Source organism: Solanum stenotomum, chromosome 1 (genome assembly GCF_019186545.1).
Source record: "Solanum stenotomum isolate F172 chromosome 1, ASM1918654v1, whole genome shotgun sequence".
Classification (NCBI taxonomy): domain Eukaryota; kingdom Viridiplantae; phylum Streptophyta; class Magnoliopsida; order Solanales; family Solanaceae; genus Solanum; species Solanum stenotomum.
Genome location: NC_064282.1, coordinates 23,468,934 through 23,484,424, shown reverse-complemented (window position 1 = coordinate 23,484,424; position 15,491 = coordinate 23,468,934). Strand labels below are relative to the sequence as shown.

At 34.7% G+C, this 15,491-nt stretch overlaps 1 protein-coding gene across 2 annotated transcripts in view; it reads left to right on the top strand.

Annotated features, from left to right (window-relative positions):
- The first annotated feature begins 4,450 nt into the window (after positions 1-4,450).
- The window catches only part of LOC125877323 (uncharacterized), a 14,171-nt gene continuing 3,130 nt past the window's right edge, over positions 4,451-15,491 (top strand). Inside the window, exons 1-11 of one of the 2 annotated variants that reach the window (XM_049558654.1) lie at positions 4,451-4,741; positions 4,908-4,950; positions 6,438-6,559; positions 7,183-7,290; positions 7,469-7,613; positions 7,693-7,784; positions 8,490-8,583; positions 8,685-9,225; positions 11,733-11,875; positions 12,072-12,406; positions 13,431-13,598. In XM_049558654.1, coding sequence (XP_049414611.1) covers positions 4,562-4,741; positions 4,908-4,950; positions 6,438-6,559; positions 7,183-7,290; positions 7,469-7,613; positions 7,693-7,784; positions 8,490-8,583; positions 8,685-9,225; positions 11,733-11,875; positions 12,072-12,406; positions 13,431-13,598 — 1,971 coding nt within the window. In that variant the 5' untranslated portion in view covers positions 4,451-4,561. The remainder of the gene's footprint in view (positions 4,742-4,907; positions 4,951-6,437; positions 6,560-7,182; positions 7,291-7,468; positions 7,614-7,692; positions 7,785-8,489; positions 8,584-8,684; positions 9,226-11,732; positions 11,876-12,071; positions 12,407-13,430; positions 13,599-15,491) is intronic. The other variant, XM_049558658.1, reaches the window with a different exon arrangement.

The window sequence follows — 15,491 nt, the reverse complement described above, 5'->3', positions numbered from 1 at the left end:
TCCTTTTTTATTCTCATTATTGTTATTTCTTCTTCAAAGTTCAATGGCCTAAAGAAAGCGCAACATTTAAATTTATGGGCACAAAAGTAGCGGACCTGCTAAGTAAAGAGGACGTGAAGTGCAATATTTTTGGAATTCCTATCTTTTCGATAGTTTCTCCGATGTTTGTGAGTAGTACAATATGGGCTGACATTTCAAGAACTATGTACCCAAGGACACTCAGATTTTGTAAAGACACAGTAATATATAAATATGACCCTTAATTTGGCTTTAACCGACAACTATGACATTTAACTTAGGGTGTGCATAATATAAGTAAACACTTAAACTTGTATAAAATTGAACAAATAGACACATCTGTCCTACATGCAGGAGCGGATGTACGGTGTGTCCGGGGTTCATCCGAACCCCCTTAGAAAAAAAATCACACTATATATATATATAAGATCAACTTTTTTGTGTACTAAAATTGAACCCCTTGAGCATATGTCAAAGGAGTAGCTCAACGGTTTATGGGGTTCAGGATTTTGCCTATGTGAGCTTTGGGTCACGATTTCGATTTCAGGCAGCAATATCTTTTTTATTTGAACCCTCTTGATAGAATTTCTGCCTCCACTACTGCCTACATGACAATTTTGTGTCCTACGTGGCGTTCAGTGGCGGAGCCAGGGCGAACTAGTGGAAGGGGGTTCGATATCTATTATACATACCTAAAAAATAATTTTAACCATGTATAAATAGTAATATTTTCTGCCGCTGCCTCCGCCCCTGGTGGCGTTCTATATGTATTATGTCATGTAGGATACGTGTGTCTACTTGTTCAACTTAATGTAAGTTTAAGTGTCTTGTGCACACTCAAAGTTGGAGGGCATAGTTGGCTGCTGAAGCCAAGTTAAGGGTCATTTTAATGTATTATGCATTTTGTTAACTATGTAACTAGCCCGTCTATGACACAAACCTCTAACGTTCCTATCGCGTCCCTCTCTAATTTAGTATTTATAATATATCTATTCTTTTAACCAAAAAAAAAAACGGTTAACCTTCGTGATACAAAAGCCAAAAGCTTGACCTACACAATTTGAACTTTAGGATACAATAATCCCTCTAAGTTTGAAATAAAAAATAGTGAATTTCAAGACACCAACCCTTAAATCAATAAGTTTGAATTGAAAAAATTAAACTTAAAGAACGCAATGTTAAAGAACATAGTGTCCAAAAGTTTCAAACTTAAAAATCTAAATAAGGATAGTGTCCTATATTTTGAACTTAAAGAACATAATGTCCATAAAATTTTGAACTTAAAAACTGTATACAGACTATATCCTAAAATTTTGATTCGAAAAATTAGGGGTGTACAAAATCAAACCGAAAACCGAACCAAACCATAAATCGAGTCAAACCGAGAAAAAAAACCCGACTAGTGATTGGTTTGACTTGGTTTGGTATTGAAAAAAAAACCCGACTATATTTGGGTTGGTTTGGTTTTAACTAAAAAAACCAACCCTAGACCAAACCAACCCGACATTATATATATAATTTTAAAATTTTATTTTATACATAAAAAAATTTACTTTGATATAATTTTTAAATATTTCTTATACTTTTTCATAGTTTTTATCTTTTAATATATTATTATTTCAAGTTTGAAACTTAGAATTCTAAATGGTTCAATAAAGATTATAGTCCACGGATATTGGTAATTATAATAAAGCTTAAATCAAAATTAAATTAATACTAAAGGAAAAAAAATAATCAATTCAACACTAAGAATGACAATAATATTGAATATTTGTTCTATGGTTTTGCATTGGTTTATTCAAATACATAATCTAATTTTAATTTCCTTTAATATTTAGTCATGTAACTAATACTTATTAAACTTATTTTAGCATGATTTAGTACTTTTAAATTATGATCATTTTCATTATGACTTGTTAATTTACAATATTTGTTTTACGCGATTTCATTATTATTATTTTTTGTTGGATATTTTAGTATCATTACTCATATAATATTTTGTGTTATTTTCTTAAGAAACACCTTAGATAGTTGTATTTTGGAAGGACTAAATAAATATTTGAAGTACAAGTAAATTATATGTTTGTATGAATACTTTTCCGAAAAAAACCCAAAAATCTAAAAAACCCGAAAAAATCCAAAGTTGAAAAACTCAAGTTTTATTGGTTTGGTTTGATTTATAGATTTAAAAATCCGACACAAATGATTTGATTTGATATTTGAAAAACTCGAACCAACCCAGCCATGTACACCCCTACGAAAAACTATAAATATATTAGTCCTTACAAATATAATTCCAACTTGACCACAAAGAAAAACATGACTTATACCCCTCCCCCACTTCCCTACCTCATTACAGAAAAGAATTAAAAAAGATAATAAAATGGAAACTGACACATATATAATTTTCAAATTATAAAGTTAGTCTTATTGTGTTTATTATATTGTATATATTGTCTGTGGTGGCCTAGATCATGGGCATATAATAATTATTCAATTTAGTTGTGTCATAAAAACTTGAAAATTTTATTGTTTCTTTTTTGAAGGATCAAAGTAGGGTTGACTCACTTTATAAGCAGACAGCTTAGCTGTGTTTTTAAAGATCTTGGACGACTAACACTATATCTGCTGTGAAAAGGACAACCTTGCACCTACCTTGATGTTTTCTTCAAACGATTTGTCTCTCAAGGCAAAGAACTTTTTTTTAGGGCATAAATTTGTATTTTTACATCATAATATTTTATAATACATGATTCCTATTTTTGAAGAAAATATGTCTCGTTAAACATAAATTAATTGGTCAGAACAAAAATTAAGGACTAGTTTATTTAAAAATTAGGGGTGATAATTAAATAGGGTGAGTTAAATTTAGGTGAGTCATAATGAGTCAAGACAATAAGCAAGTCAAAACTCAAGCCAACTCAAACTTATTTGGGCCAAAATGAGTTTGGTTAAATGGGTTAAGTAACGGGTCATAACTCAACTCGTCCAATTTTTACTAAGTTTTTATAGCTTTATTTGTTATTTTATTGACTTTTAGTATCTAATAATTTTTTTTCTTTATTATAACTATATATAGCATGTAAAATCAAAAAATAGTTTTCTAAAAATATTTTGATAAGATTTTTCAAAAATATATTTGAGTTACATATTAACCTATTTTCAATGGGTTGAAATGGGTAGGATTGACATGAATTGAGCTAACGACGGGTCAATAACCAACCCAAACTTAAATGGATTGGGTCGGATTAGACGAGTTGGATTTGATTTTGCCACCCCTATTTAAAATACAAAAATTAAAGACAAGTCCCTACTTACTCTTTCATTTTACTCTTTTGGATCTTCTCTCTTTCTCTGTTCTCTTTTCTAACTACTTCTTCCTTTTTCTTTTGGTAGAAATTGACAAATAATTATTTTTAAATTTATTAATTTAAGATTATTTATTGTTTAATCACTTTTTAATGGTTATTACTAAAAAACCCTCGGACATAAAATTGATCCTATCCATCGGTTTTGATAAATAATGATATACAGTCCATCGGCTTAATGTCGATACAAAAAGGTGACCCTATCCGTCAATTTTGGTCCTTAGTGTTGACCTAACTTTTACTAATGGGTGATATAAATTTGATCAACAAAATTCTAAACAAAATACGAAAAGATTTTGAGGAACATTTACACGTTTAAATTTCATATATTGTTTCTAGATTTTGAATTGATAAGGATTTAAACTCCATGCATGAATCATTAATAGAGGTTGAAATTATAATAAACATCTAGATAGTAAAAATTTGAACTTCATGAATCATTCCTGGAGTTCTTTCGTATATTAGCTCAAAGTAATTTTGTCTAAATTTGATTTCCACATTAAAAATGCCTACTTTTCTAAGTGCATAAATAATGGCTATACTTTGATCACTAACAAAAAAACAGGCCATTCCACTTAACTTTTTTTAAAAAAAAATTGTTTTTCATAATTCGATCATGACATACATATTAAAGAAAAATAGGGGCACATTAATGAACCCATACCTTAGTTTTTAGAAAAAAGAAATTGCATGCATATCCTCTTCAAAACTACTTTAAATATGTTGGTATCTGAAGTTTCATATGACTGAAGTTCATGCAAAAATGATTGAACTTCAATTATATGTACATGAATTTCAGATAAAAATGCATGGACTTCAACCATATGAAACTTCATTTAAAGTAAGACTTTAAAAAGACCAACTTCAAATGCGGTATATTTAAATTTATTTTAACATAGATAAACATGCAAAAGTTTCTAATCCTAGAGCATAATTTCAAATTGGGTATGTGCACACTTCCCAACAAAAAACTGGAGACCAAATTGGGCCGACCAAATCAAGATCTCTCCAACAATACTGTTTACCAAAAAAGCCCATTTTCTGGAGGCCCATTTACCCGACTCATCAAGAATTTCCCGCTCTTTTCTCAATCTGCAGAAAATTCTGGAGAAAAAGCTCACTGTTTCTACCCACCTGAAAAAATGGAAGTATAGTTGAAGCAGGGAGAGAAGATAATGATGACGACGAAGGTCTTCAACGGAGCAAATGTCTTCATGTCGCGGAATCTCGTCCCGCCGGAGCAATTCGACGCGCTTCACGACGCGCTCAAGCTCAACGGAGCTCAAGTCTTACTCTGTTGCGATCCTTCACGGAATGCTCCCACTGATTATCATGTCATTTCTTCTCCCCAGCATGTACGTATTATCCGCAGGATGTTAACTTTTATTTGCTAATTTCGTTATTACTAAAATTTTAGGGATTTTTGGTTTGAATTTTGTTGCTCCGTCTCCTAATCATGTGTGTGTCTCTTCATAAATTCCATTGGTTCTGTCATGATTTCGAAGTTTTATGTTTTCGCAGGAGAAGTTTGGGGATCTTCAAGCTAAGGGCTGCAACTTGATAGGTAATGTTGTTTCCACTCTACTTTACTTGCTTGCCATTGTTTTTTGGGGGTTACTATGACTATTGATTCAGATTGAAGATAATTGGGATGGTTTATTATGGGAATTTTGTTTAGTTTTTTCGTCCCAATTTGATCCTCTCATATTAATCTAGTTGATTTTTCCGTGTCTTCATTTCTGGCGAGCCCTAATTTTTGGTAGTGTGGTAGTTTGTTCCTTAATTATTGGGGTTTAATTTGAACTTGTGTTCAATTTCCAAAGTGGTAATCTTTTTATATGGTGACATCAGTGTGAACTAATTTCATGGTAATGAAGTAATTACCTCTTGTTGTTTGTTAAATGTCCTGAATACTAAAGTTATCACAATTATAACTATCTTCCCCTTTCAGCATAACATAAACCTCAAATCAGAAGGTTCAAGAGGTGATTTTTTCCCCTTCTGTTTGATGTTTATTTTCTAAAATACACCATTGCTTGCTTAAATGCTACTATATATAGTTTTTTCCCGAAATACTCTTCGGGGTGGTCCAGTGGTTTGGGCTTGGGACTTCCATGTTGGAAGTCTCAAGTTCGGAACCCCTTGCCAGCGAAAGCAAGGGGTTTTCCTTCTGGGTCGAGCTCGTTGCACCGGGCTTGGCTGGTGCAGGTTATCTCTCTTGTGTGGTTTGCGAGCTATTGCATAGGAGTGACGGTTTTACCCTATGAGTACCCAAATGGTAGCGGTTGCGGGTTTCCCTTGGCATCCAAAAAAATATAGAGTTTTTCCCCTATATTTAATTTATTGTTTTGTGTTTCTATTCCTGCTTCTTTAGTTGAGTAAATTTCTTAGGCTTCTCTAAGAACAGTATGAGAGGCAAATAAACGACGCTAACAACACTGCTTTTTGGGTAAAAATCTTGCATAGTAGTATAAAGCTGATTTTTCCGGGTAAAGTTTATGTTGAGTCATGATTTTACAAGTTCAAATCATATTCTGCTCTCTTATAGTGACTTCCTTATTCATGATCGTGATTGAGACTCCTATTAAACAAGGTAGTTAACTTCGTAAGATAGATTTTTGCTAATCCAAGTGTATGAACAACAAAGTATTATTTACTTTGTAATATAGAATTTAGCTAAGCCAAGTGTCAGAACTATTAAGGCATTTATTCCAGTCTGTTCTTCATCTAAAATATAATTTTTACTAGATCGATTATAATTTTTGAGCCATAGCAAAAATAAAATTACGAAAAAAGATGCCCAGTGCAGCCATTATCTAAATGCTTCCAAACATGTCAATGTCTCACATGCAGTACTCTGGAATTAACTTAAATATAGAATTGATATTCGCTGCTTGTACTTTACATATGTTGAACTGAGGATGTCCTTTTTTATCCTGTCGAGAAAGTTTAACCAGTTAGTATCTACTTTTGGGTTAACAATATGGATACTGGTCTCATTTTTCTAATTCAACTGTTATGCTGATAGTGATATCCATTTTTGGTCACAAGGTCCTCAGTGCGTACTTTCCTGTGCCAAAGAACAGAGGCCACTACCCCAGCTGGGGTTTACTTGTTGCCTTGCAATGGATGGGGTCAAAATCCTGGCATCTGGTTTTGAGATGGATGAAAAGGTAAGCATCTCTATCTGAAATCCAAATGATTCTTCTTCTGTGGAATGTAAATGAATAAGGACGTAGACAATATCTTAAGGATAAACTAGCAATTATATATAGCATGTAAATCTCTCACCTGACTTGAAGTACAGGTTCCATTTACTTCCACTGAAAACATTTGCATACTTATAATTTATACATTAAGATTAATAGTAGTTTCTATGTAGCTTTCATCTGTGATCCCTCTGGAAGATATATAAATACTTGTGAGAATACTGGGTTAACAGTGTTCGTGCTTTATTTGTGAGTGACACAGGGTTAACAGTGTTCGTGCTTTATTTGTGAGTGACATAGTGCAATTATTTATGTCCTCACTGAAACTTAAAGAGCTGCTGTTTTTGCTTGCTTAATATACTGACATACACTTCATTTCGCGCCATTCTCCTATATGACCATATCTTTGCATTGGTGCTTTTGTCTTTAAGCTAAAGGCTCACTGGATACTCCTGAAAATATCTTTTTAGTACTGAATTATAACAGGTGGGTTACCATAAATTTTCTGTATAGTCGTAGCACTGGTTTTAGCTGGAGCTCATTATTATATATGATTTTCAGCCACATGTAATTGTATATATTTGTAGGTTGAAATTGGAAAGTTGGTGATTGCAATGGGAGGAGTCCTGCAGACAAAAGCATCATTAGATGTGAGCTTTGTTATTGTGAAGAATGTTTTGGCTGCAAAGTATAAGGTCTTTATTGTTTGATTCTCCTTCTCCTCTTTTAATTGGAAGTTTAAAACAAGTCCCCAGGGCCACATTGACCCCCTCCCCACAAAGGAAAAAAAGGAAGTCAAAATAATACTTAGTGGTATTGCTAACTATCACTCATTCCCTTTTCCGACTGCCTTTACTTTTTTCTCATGTGCAGTGGGCTTACAACATTCTAAAGAAACCAATTGTCACTATTAATTGGCTTCATCAGTGCTGGAAAGAACACCGTCTTGTTCCTCAGGAGTCATTCAAAATCCTTCCTTTTTCTGGGTTGACAATTTCTGTCACCAGAGTTCCTGCAGGTTCACAGCCTAGATCTCATAATAATTCGAACTCTTTGATAATGCATCTTTCTCTGATGCACTTGTTTTTATATCTCAGATGAGAGAAAGGATATGGAAAAGATTATCTTGCAAAATGGCGGAAAATACTCTCCTGAGCTGACCAGAAAGTGCTCACATTTAATTTGTGATATATCCTTTTTGTAATCCTTCTGCAAAAGAAATTTGTTTGTAGATATATCTACTTAGTATATTTTACCAAACTAAGGATCAGGATAGAAAACAACACAAAGAGAACCTTGCAATCTGCAGAAAGATAATGATAAGACATAGTTAAGATGGTGCGTGTGTATAGAAAAGTGCTTGTTACTTGTGCATGTATAGCTAAGCTCAGTAAGCCAATATATGAACTTATAAATCTAAAGATTAAGAGAAGCCAATAAAACATACATGTGAGGTTGTACCCTAATAAGAGAACAATTTCTATGTATGTCAGGTTTTATTACTTAGCTTACAGTGAAATACAGACTCTCTCATGTTAAAGTGCTCATGGTAGTGTCATTCTGGGTCTAAGAAATGTCAGACATAGGAAGACAGAGCAAATGTAGTGTCAATGTCACACCGCATCAGCTTTATCTCAGATTTTGTGACAATTAGGAAGTTGTTCTAGCATCTTGGCGAGATGTTGTAGTCCTATGATCCAACTTCTCTCTGTAATAGGCTTAAGTCTGAATTGTTCAAGCTCTTCAGTCAAAGATTAACTTTCAGTTTTACACTATGTTGCTTCCTCTTGTCATGTACATCTGTATGATTTTATGCACTTAGAAGTCACACATTCTTTGACCATTTGGTATTTGCTCAAGTATTATTATAGTTCGTTTCCTTGACAGTTAATAAGTTCCAGAAGGTGACAAATTCAAGGTTGCCAAAAGATGGGGTTGCATACACACTGTTACCAAAAGGTGGTTTGAACAATCTGTTGCAAGACGAGGTAATTTTTTCGGGGGGGAGGCTGCATTTTCCAGTTCCATCTGAAGTTTAAATTTTTGTGGTGCAGCTTCTAACCTTTTTCCATCTTTTTTGGGAGAATAGCATGTCTTAATGAGGAGTCGTATCCTGTTCAGGCTGGTTCAAATACTTTGAGCACCGTTAGAATGACAAATCAGCATAGTCTGGAAAAGGGCATCAGAAACCTACAAGGGTTGTCCTCCTTGGCTACGGCATCGAATGCAGAACCTTTTTTCTGCAGTCGAGTGGCTGATTCAGATCTGGAAGCTACCCTCTCGCAAAATATGTCTGCTACATCTTCATATGTTCCAGTGTTTACAAAGGAGCCGGAGAACTCACCTGCTGAGTACCCAAAGAGTGATTACAGTGCTCCTGTCTCTACAAAGGGCGAGAAAAGTGGAGCAACTACAGAGCAGGAAAATAATGGTTGTGATGGTGTTGTTGCCGATGACTCTGAAACAGATGACAATGATCTTTATTTGGCAGATTGCAGAATCCTAATCGTTGGTTTTAATGCATCTGAAATGCGAAAACTTGTCAACCTAGTCCGAAAAGGTGGTGGTTCTCGTTACATGTCTTTCAGTGAAAAGTTGACACACATAATAGCTGGAAATCCATCAGAGAAGTAAGTTTTAGTATGTTTACAATCGTTTTATGAATGCACACCTTAAATACTTTCTTAAAGTGGTGAATAGATGGATGGCCAGTGGACCATGTAATGCATGGAAATGTTTTAGCAAATGACCTTAATATGTGATTAGAACCTCGGGATCTAAAATAGATTGATTTGAACATTATGCAGCTTGTGTTTCAGTATTTAGCTTTGAATTTGATATAAGAGAATAAAGAAGGTCTTAATACTTTTTCATTGACTTTGATGATTATAACTATTAACAAGAGGGGCTTCTATTTAGGAGCCTCGGAGCTATGCACCATACGATAGGTAACCATTCTTTATGCATAACCAGGAAGTAATTATAATAATCAAATTCAAAATATCCTAGGTAACCTATAAAATATTCGATAATATTTTCCTTACAAGTTCAATGAATCTAGGCGTGTTTGAATCCAGAAGCATATTCTCTAACATACAACACACTCCCTCTAACTTAAAGCGGGAATATGAACTTGAGTGCATTTATATTGAGAACATAACAATTTGCTGCTGGAATCTCTGTGGAAAAACTGCTAGCAGAACAATGGGAAGAAGGATGTACATTGTCACTTGAACGGTAGCTCTAAAGAGAGGAAAAGCTTTTGATTGTTTGAAAAAAAAGGAGTGGAACCTGTTATGGGAAGAAGAGAGGTGTGGCTTTGATAGCTAGAGATGAGTGTAGAGCATTAGTCTCTGAAAGAAGAGAGGCAGCATCGGTTGCTGCAGAAGAGGGCACTGATCCAAAGAAGTGAGTGACGTTGATTGCCTTGTTGACTTATTTGATTAAAAATATACAAGAGGGGCATCTTATATAGGAGCGCTAAGCTACGTATTATATGGTAGGTAATCTGTCTCTATGACTAATAGGGAAGTAATTTTTTTGTAAATAATATTGAATATCCTAGCGTATCTATAGAATATTCTGGGGAGAAGATTCCTTCAGAAGGATAAGTGGATTGAAAATGAGCCTATGAAGGACTTGTTTCCAGATTTGGTTTTACTGGCAGCAAATAGTTGAGCTTCTTTGGCAGGAAACAGAGAGAATTGGACTTTGAACGTCAACTTCAGAAGGAATCTCAATGTCTGGGAGGTCAACAGGGCTTCTGACTTTTTCCATCATATAAGCACATTTCAGCATCTGACCAACTCGGAAGCTAGCATAAGATGGCTGCCCAACAACAAAGATTTGTTCAGTGTCCTCTTGCTACAGAGATCTCACAAGAGAAGTGAACCTACAAACGCCTTGGAAGAAAATCTGAAATAGTAAAGCTTCTCTAAAGGTAGTCTGTTTCACTTGGATCATGAGCAAAGAAGCTTGTCTTGCACACGAGAATTCACTAAAGAGGGGGCTGGTCCTATGCAGTAAATGCTTCCTATGTGGGAAACAGCCTGAACATTTGTCACTTGTTTTTGCTCTGCCAAATTACATCCCAACTGTGGCAGTTCTTTATGAATGTTATTGGTTTGCATCAACAACTGAGTTGTGAAACAGAATTGGACTTGGAAAGAACAAGCATAGGTGGGTGGAACACCATACTGGCATGCATTTGGTGGACTATTTGGATATAAAGGAATACAAGATGTTTTGATGACTTTGCTGATTCTATCATTAAGATAAGTTCTAAATGTGTAGTTTTGTTTTGCTCATGGTGTAGATTGGAACATGTAAATGATATTGATTCAGACTTACAGATGCTTGAAGCCCTCGAGGACTAGAAGTTTAGATTAGAAAGGACATGCTTTTGCTTCTGTAAATAGTGTACAGCTTTTAAAGCACATCCTTTCTGTTTTTTTCTCTAAAATTACCTACCTTTTCAAAAGGACATTCTTTAACATTTTCCGTACAACTTCAATGAATCTAGGCATGTTTGAATCCAAACACATATTCTCTAACTTTCAACAGAATCATACTCTTCATGGCACTTGGCTATAACTGTATCAAATTTCTATCCGAGTGCTCTTATCTGACCAAACTAAGTTTTTTTTTTTTTTTTTTACTATGTGACTAAATAGAAGGAAAATTTCTTGTTCCATTCAGATCTACTGCTGACTTTTGACCTACTGATCATCGGTTTTGAGCCTTAGACAAGTAAACAGGTTTACCTGACATTATACCTTATAGAAAGTAGATCACTTCATCAAAAAAAAAAGAGTAGATCACATACATTAAGGGATTGACTGAAAAATAAAAAAGAAAGTCTAGTGTGTATAATGATGTTAATCATTGGATGCCTTATTGTCAGTTGGTCTATACTTCTATTTGTTTTGATATAAGGGTCTTATCACCTAAGATAAATTGTATGTGTATAAATTTGCCAATTTTCAAAAAAAGATAATTTGTGTGTGCATCTTATGAATATCCATGGCAGATATATTTATCATTCTGTGTGCAACTCCTTGCAAGTATATTCTGTTGTAACTGTTGCACAATTAAACTCTTTACTCTCACTTATTGATGAAAAATTATAATCTTGTAGTGAGATCAAAGAATTAAGAAATCTTGCGGCTTTGGGTGTAATTCATGTGGTAAAATCAGGATGGCTGGAGGATTGTGATCGTGAGAATAAAGAAGTTCCTGTTCTAAGGAAGCATATTGCTTATGATTTACTTCTTCCGAAAGGTCTGATAACCATTTCAATTTTTCAGTTTATGAGGTATTTTACATTGTACTAGTTGCAAGAAGCTATTTGTACAACACTAATGCCCTACTTTCATCTAATACCTTATTTTAAGAAAAAGACATAAGCTCATCTAAATGTTACATGCTGTACCTTCTTCACAAACTTATTTCCCACTTTCTGTATTTTGGATTCTAGATCCTATGCACTGTAGTAACGGAGCTGCAATCACGACGACTATGAAAAGACAAGGAAAATCCTATGTGCATCCTATGTCTTCTGATGAACAAGCATGGAGAAGCAAGGATTCTAGATGTGCAATGCCATCATACGAAAACAAAGAACTAGAAAATATGAATGACGTTGGAACTTCTTTGGGAGAGAACGGGGTTCAACATCAGCCCTATGCTTCTAATGGCAAAGAAGAGCTCAAGATACCGAATGAATCCAGTTGTGCTGTTAATGGTAGAAAGCCATCTAGCGTGTTCGAGGGAAGGCAATTTTGCTTTTCAGCTTCATTTCCTGCTGATCGGGTGGGTTTTCTCAGATTTACATAGTGTAGCTGAGTTTTCTGTAACTTATATGCTTTCTCTTCCTGTTTCACATAGAGAACATATCTATGGATCCACCCAAGTTACCCTTGATTTTCTGATTTCTCAAAATTATTAGCTAGATTTGTGGATGTCACTATGCAGGAGCACAAACTGCAAGCTCATTTGAAGTTCATTCCCTAACACAAGTGATTCACTTTATTTGGTATTTTGTTAAGGCCTTGAAGAAAATGAGAGCAAACGGTTCCTTGTGTTCTTCATCTAAAATTCTAAAGATTATCTGAAGAAAAGGCTAGTTAGTAAGGACCGAAAATTACAATTCCATATAGGCTATTAAAGTCTAAAGATTGTCTGGGAGCTTGACACCGTTGGTCCTTTATATTATACTCCCTCCGTCCCATTTTATATGTCACTTTTTTACTTTGCACTTGCATTACGAAATGATGTAACTTTACCCTTCTATCCTTATTTAATGTTTTCTTAAGTCAACTTTATAATAAATGATGAATACATTTTCAAGATTAATTAACTACTCTATCAAGGTTATGATAGGCAAAATATGGTAATTTATGCATAAATTATATAAAATGACAAGTATTGTGGTTCAACTATTTATAGAAAGGGATGACATATAAAATGGGACGGAGGGAGTAGTAGTAAGAAACACAATCTTCTGGATGTCGATGTATTTAGAAGTGTCTTTTAGCTTGTAACTTGTATAAAAACAATGAACAGGCCTCGTGGAATTTGCCACCTTTACCTCCCTAATTTAGCGCTTCTAGTTTATTTTGGTTCTCATATAAGGAGTAGAATTCCTACTTTGTCCAGCGGTGCTTATTCTGTATATTGTTGAATGGTTCATCCTCTAGAAATGTATAGATTTATCGCCATTTGACTTGTACAGCGTCTAGGTTTCTCCTTTAACCTTCTCATCATCTTTCCAGCTCCTATTATATGTTATAAGTTATGTACTAATTTGATATTAATGTTTTCATAATCTGTCCAGAGAGCTGAAATTGTTGAGTGGGTTAATCAAGGGGGAGGAGTGGTGGTCAAAGATCAGAATGATACAAATGTGCATTTCACTGTCGAGTGTCATGGTATGTTGCGTTCCGAGAAAGCTGGTGCTGCGACTACTTTTGTATCAAGTCACTGGATTAAGTCTTGTCTGGAGGTACTTGAATGTGTGCCCTTCAAGCTCTTTTTTTGATCCCTTCTTTTATTTTCCTAATGTTTTTATAAGCTTCTGCAGAATTTAATACTAGTTAATTTGTAAGAAAAAAAGAAAAGAAAAAAAAAATGCTTCTGCAGTTTAGTATTATTCAAGACCGGAAAAGGTATGACTTGACGATCTGCAAAATAAATTAATATCTAACTAAGAAAGCTTTCAAGATCATGGATTTAGATTTGCCCAAGCATTCTGTTCAATTTGTTAAACCTCTTATGCTCCACTTAAATGTACTAGTTATTAACCTTGGACAATAATTTATGTGCATGCATCTTTTGAATTCCTACAAGCCTATTTACTATATTCCTATGAGAATGGAGCTTATTAGGATGCGCCTGTTTGAAGCCCAATTCATGGCTATGTAGGGTAAATTGGTATATTCCTTTGGTAATTCAAAAATCAATCCAACTAATGATCTAGTTATTTTGATCCTACACTATTCAATGTGTCCAACCCTGTACTCTTTTTTTCAATTTCACTATATTAATTGCAGTCAATTGCGATAGGTGAAGAGGAGAGGTAGAGGTAGGTTGAAGAAGTATTGGAAAGAGGTGATTAGACAAGACATGATGCAACTTCAACTTACCAAAGACATGACCTTAGATAGGGGGTTTGGAGGTTGCGTATTAGGGTAGAAGATTATTAGGTAGTTAAGCATTGTCTTTCTTATTGACAGGATTAGGCTTGGTGGTTGTCTAAAACTTTGTCTATGTCGTAGTATTAGCTTTATTCATGAAGTTTCTAGCTTTTGTTATTTGTCACCATATGCATCTTTAGGTGACCACACCATTTTGTTGATGTTAGTGTTCCTTGCTTGTATGCTATGCACTTGCTTTCCTATTAGTTGCCATGTTTTATTCATTGTTATTTTTCCTTTTCATTACTACTTTGATTTGCTTCACTTGAGCCGAGGGTCTTTCGGGAACAAGCTCTCTACCTCCACGGGTCAGGGGTAAGGTCTGCATACACTCTACCCTCCCTCACAAGACCTCATTTTGTGGAATTTCACTGGTATGTTGTTGCTGTTGTAATTGCAATGGGTGGCCACTCAATTACACAAATTAAGCACAAGATTGAATAAAATAATACAAGACCCATCGAATGTAAATCAAGGAAAATTCAGTTACATCTTTAATCCATCCTTGCTTTCATTAAATTCCTATTATTATACAACTTGGCTCATGGAATAGCACAGGAACAACATAATACATATGTATTACAAATCTAAGAGAAGTAGGAAGATGTTAGGGTTGATTCCTTTAAATCAGCAATCATCTCGCTCCTTGTGTTTTTCTTGGCTCAGGAAACTTCATTCCAAGCTCCTAAATCGGCCCGCTTTTATTCTTTCCATAAACCCTTGTTAGATTAGAAGAAATGACGAAATTTCAGAATTCACACTCATTTTGAGTTATGTTATTGTAGTAAGCTTATGAACGATTTCCGCTAGAAAATATATGGATATGCTCATCTAAAATTTCAAGTCGCTAATAGAGAAAATATTCTTGAATTCACATGAAATATGTGTTTTGCTTTGCAAGTATTTTAATGCAATAATGATTATATATATATATATATATATAACCCTTCGGGGTGGCCCAGTGGTTTGGGCTTGGGACTTCCATGTTGGAGGTCTCAAGTTCGAAACCCCTTGTCAGCGAAAGCAAGGGGTTTCCCTTTTGGGTCGAGCTCGTCGCACCGGGCTTGCCTAGTGCGGGTTACCTCTCCTATGTGGTTTACGAGCTATTGCATAGGAGCAGGGGTTTTACCCTGTGTGCACCCAAATGGTAGTGGCTGCGGGTTTTCCTTGTCATCAAAATAAAAAAAATTAAAAAAAAAAAA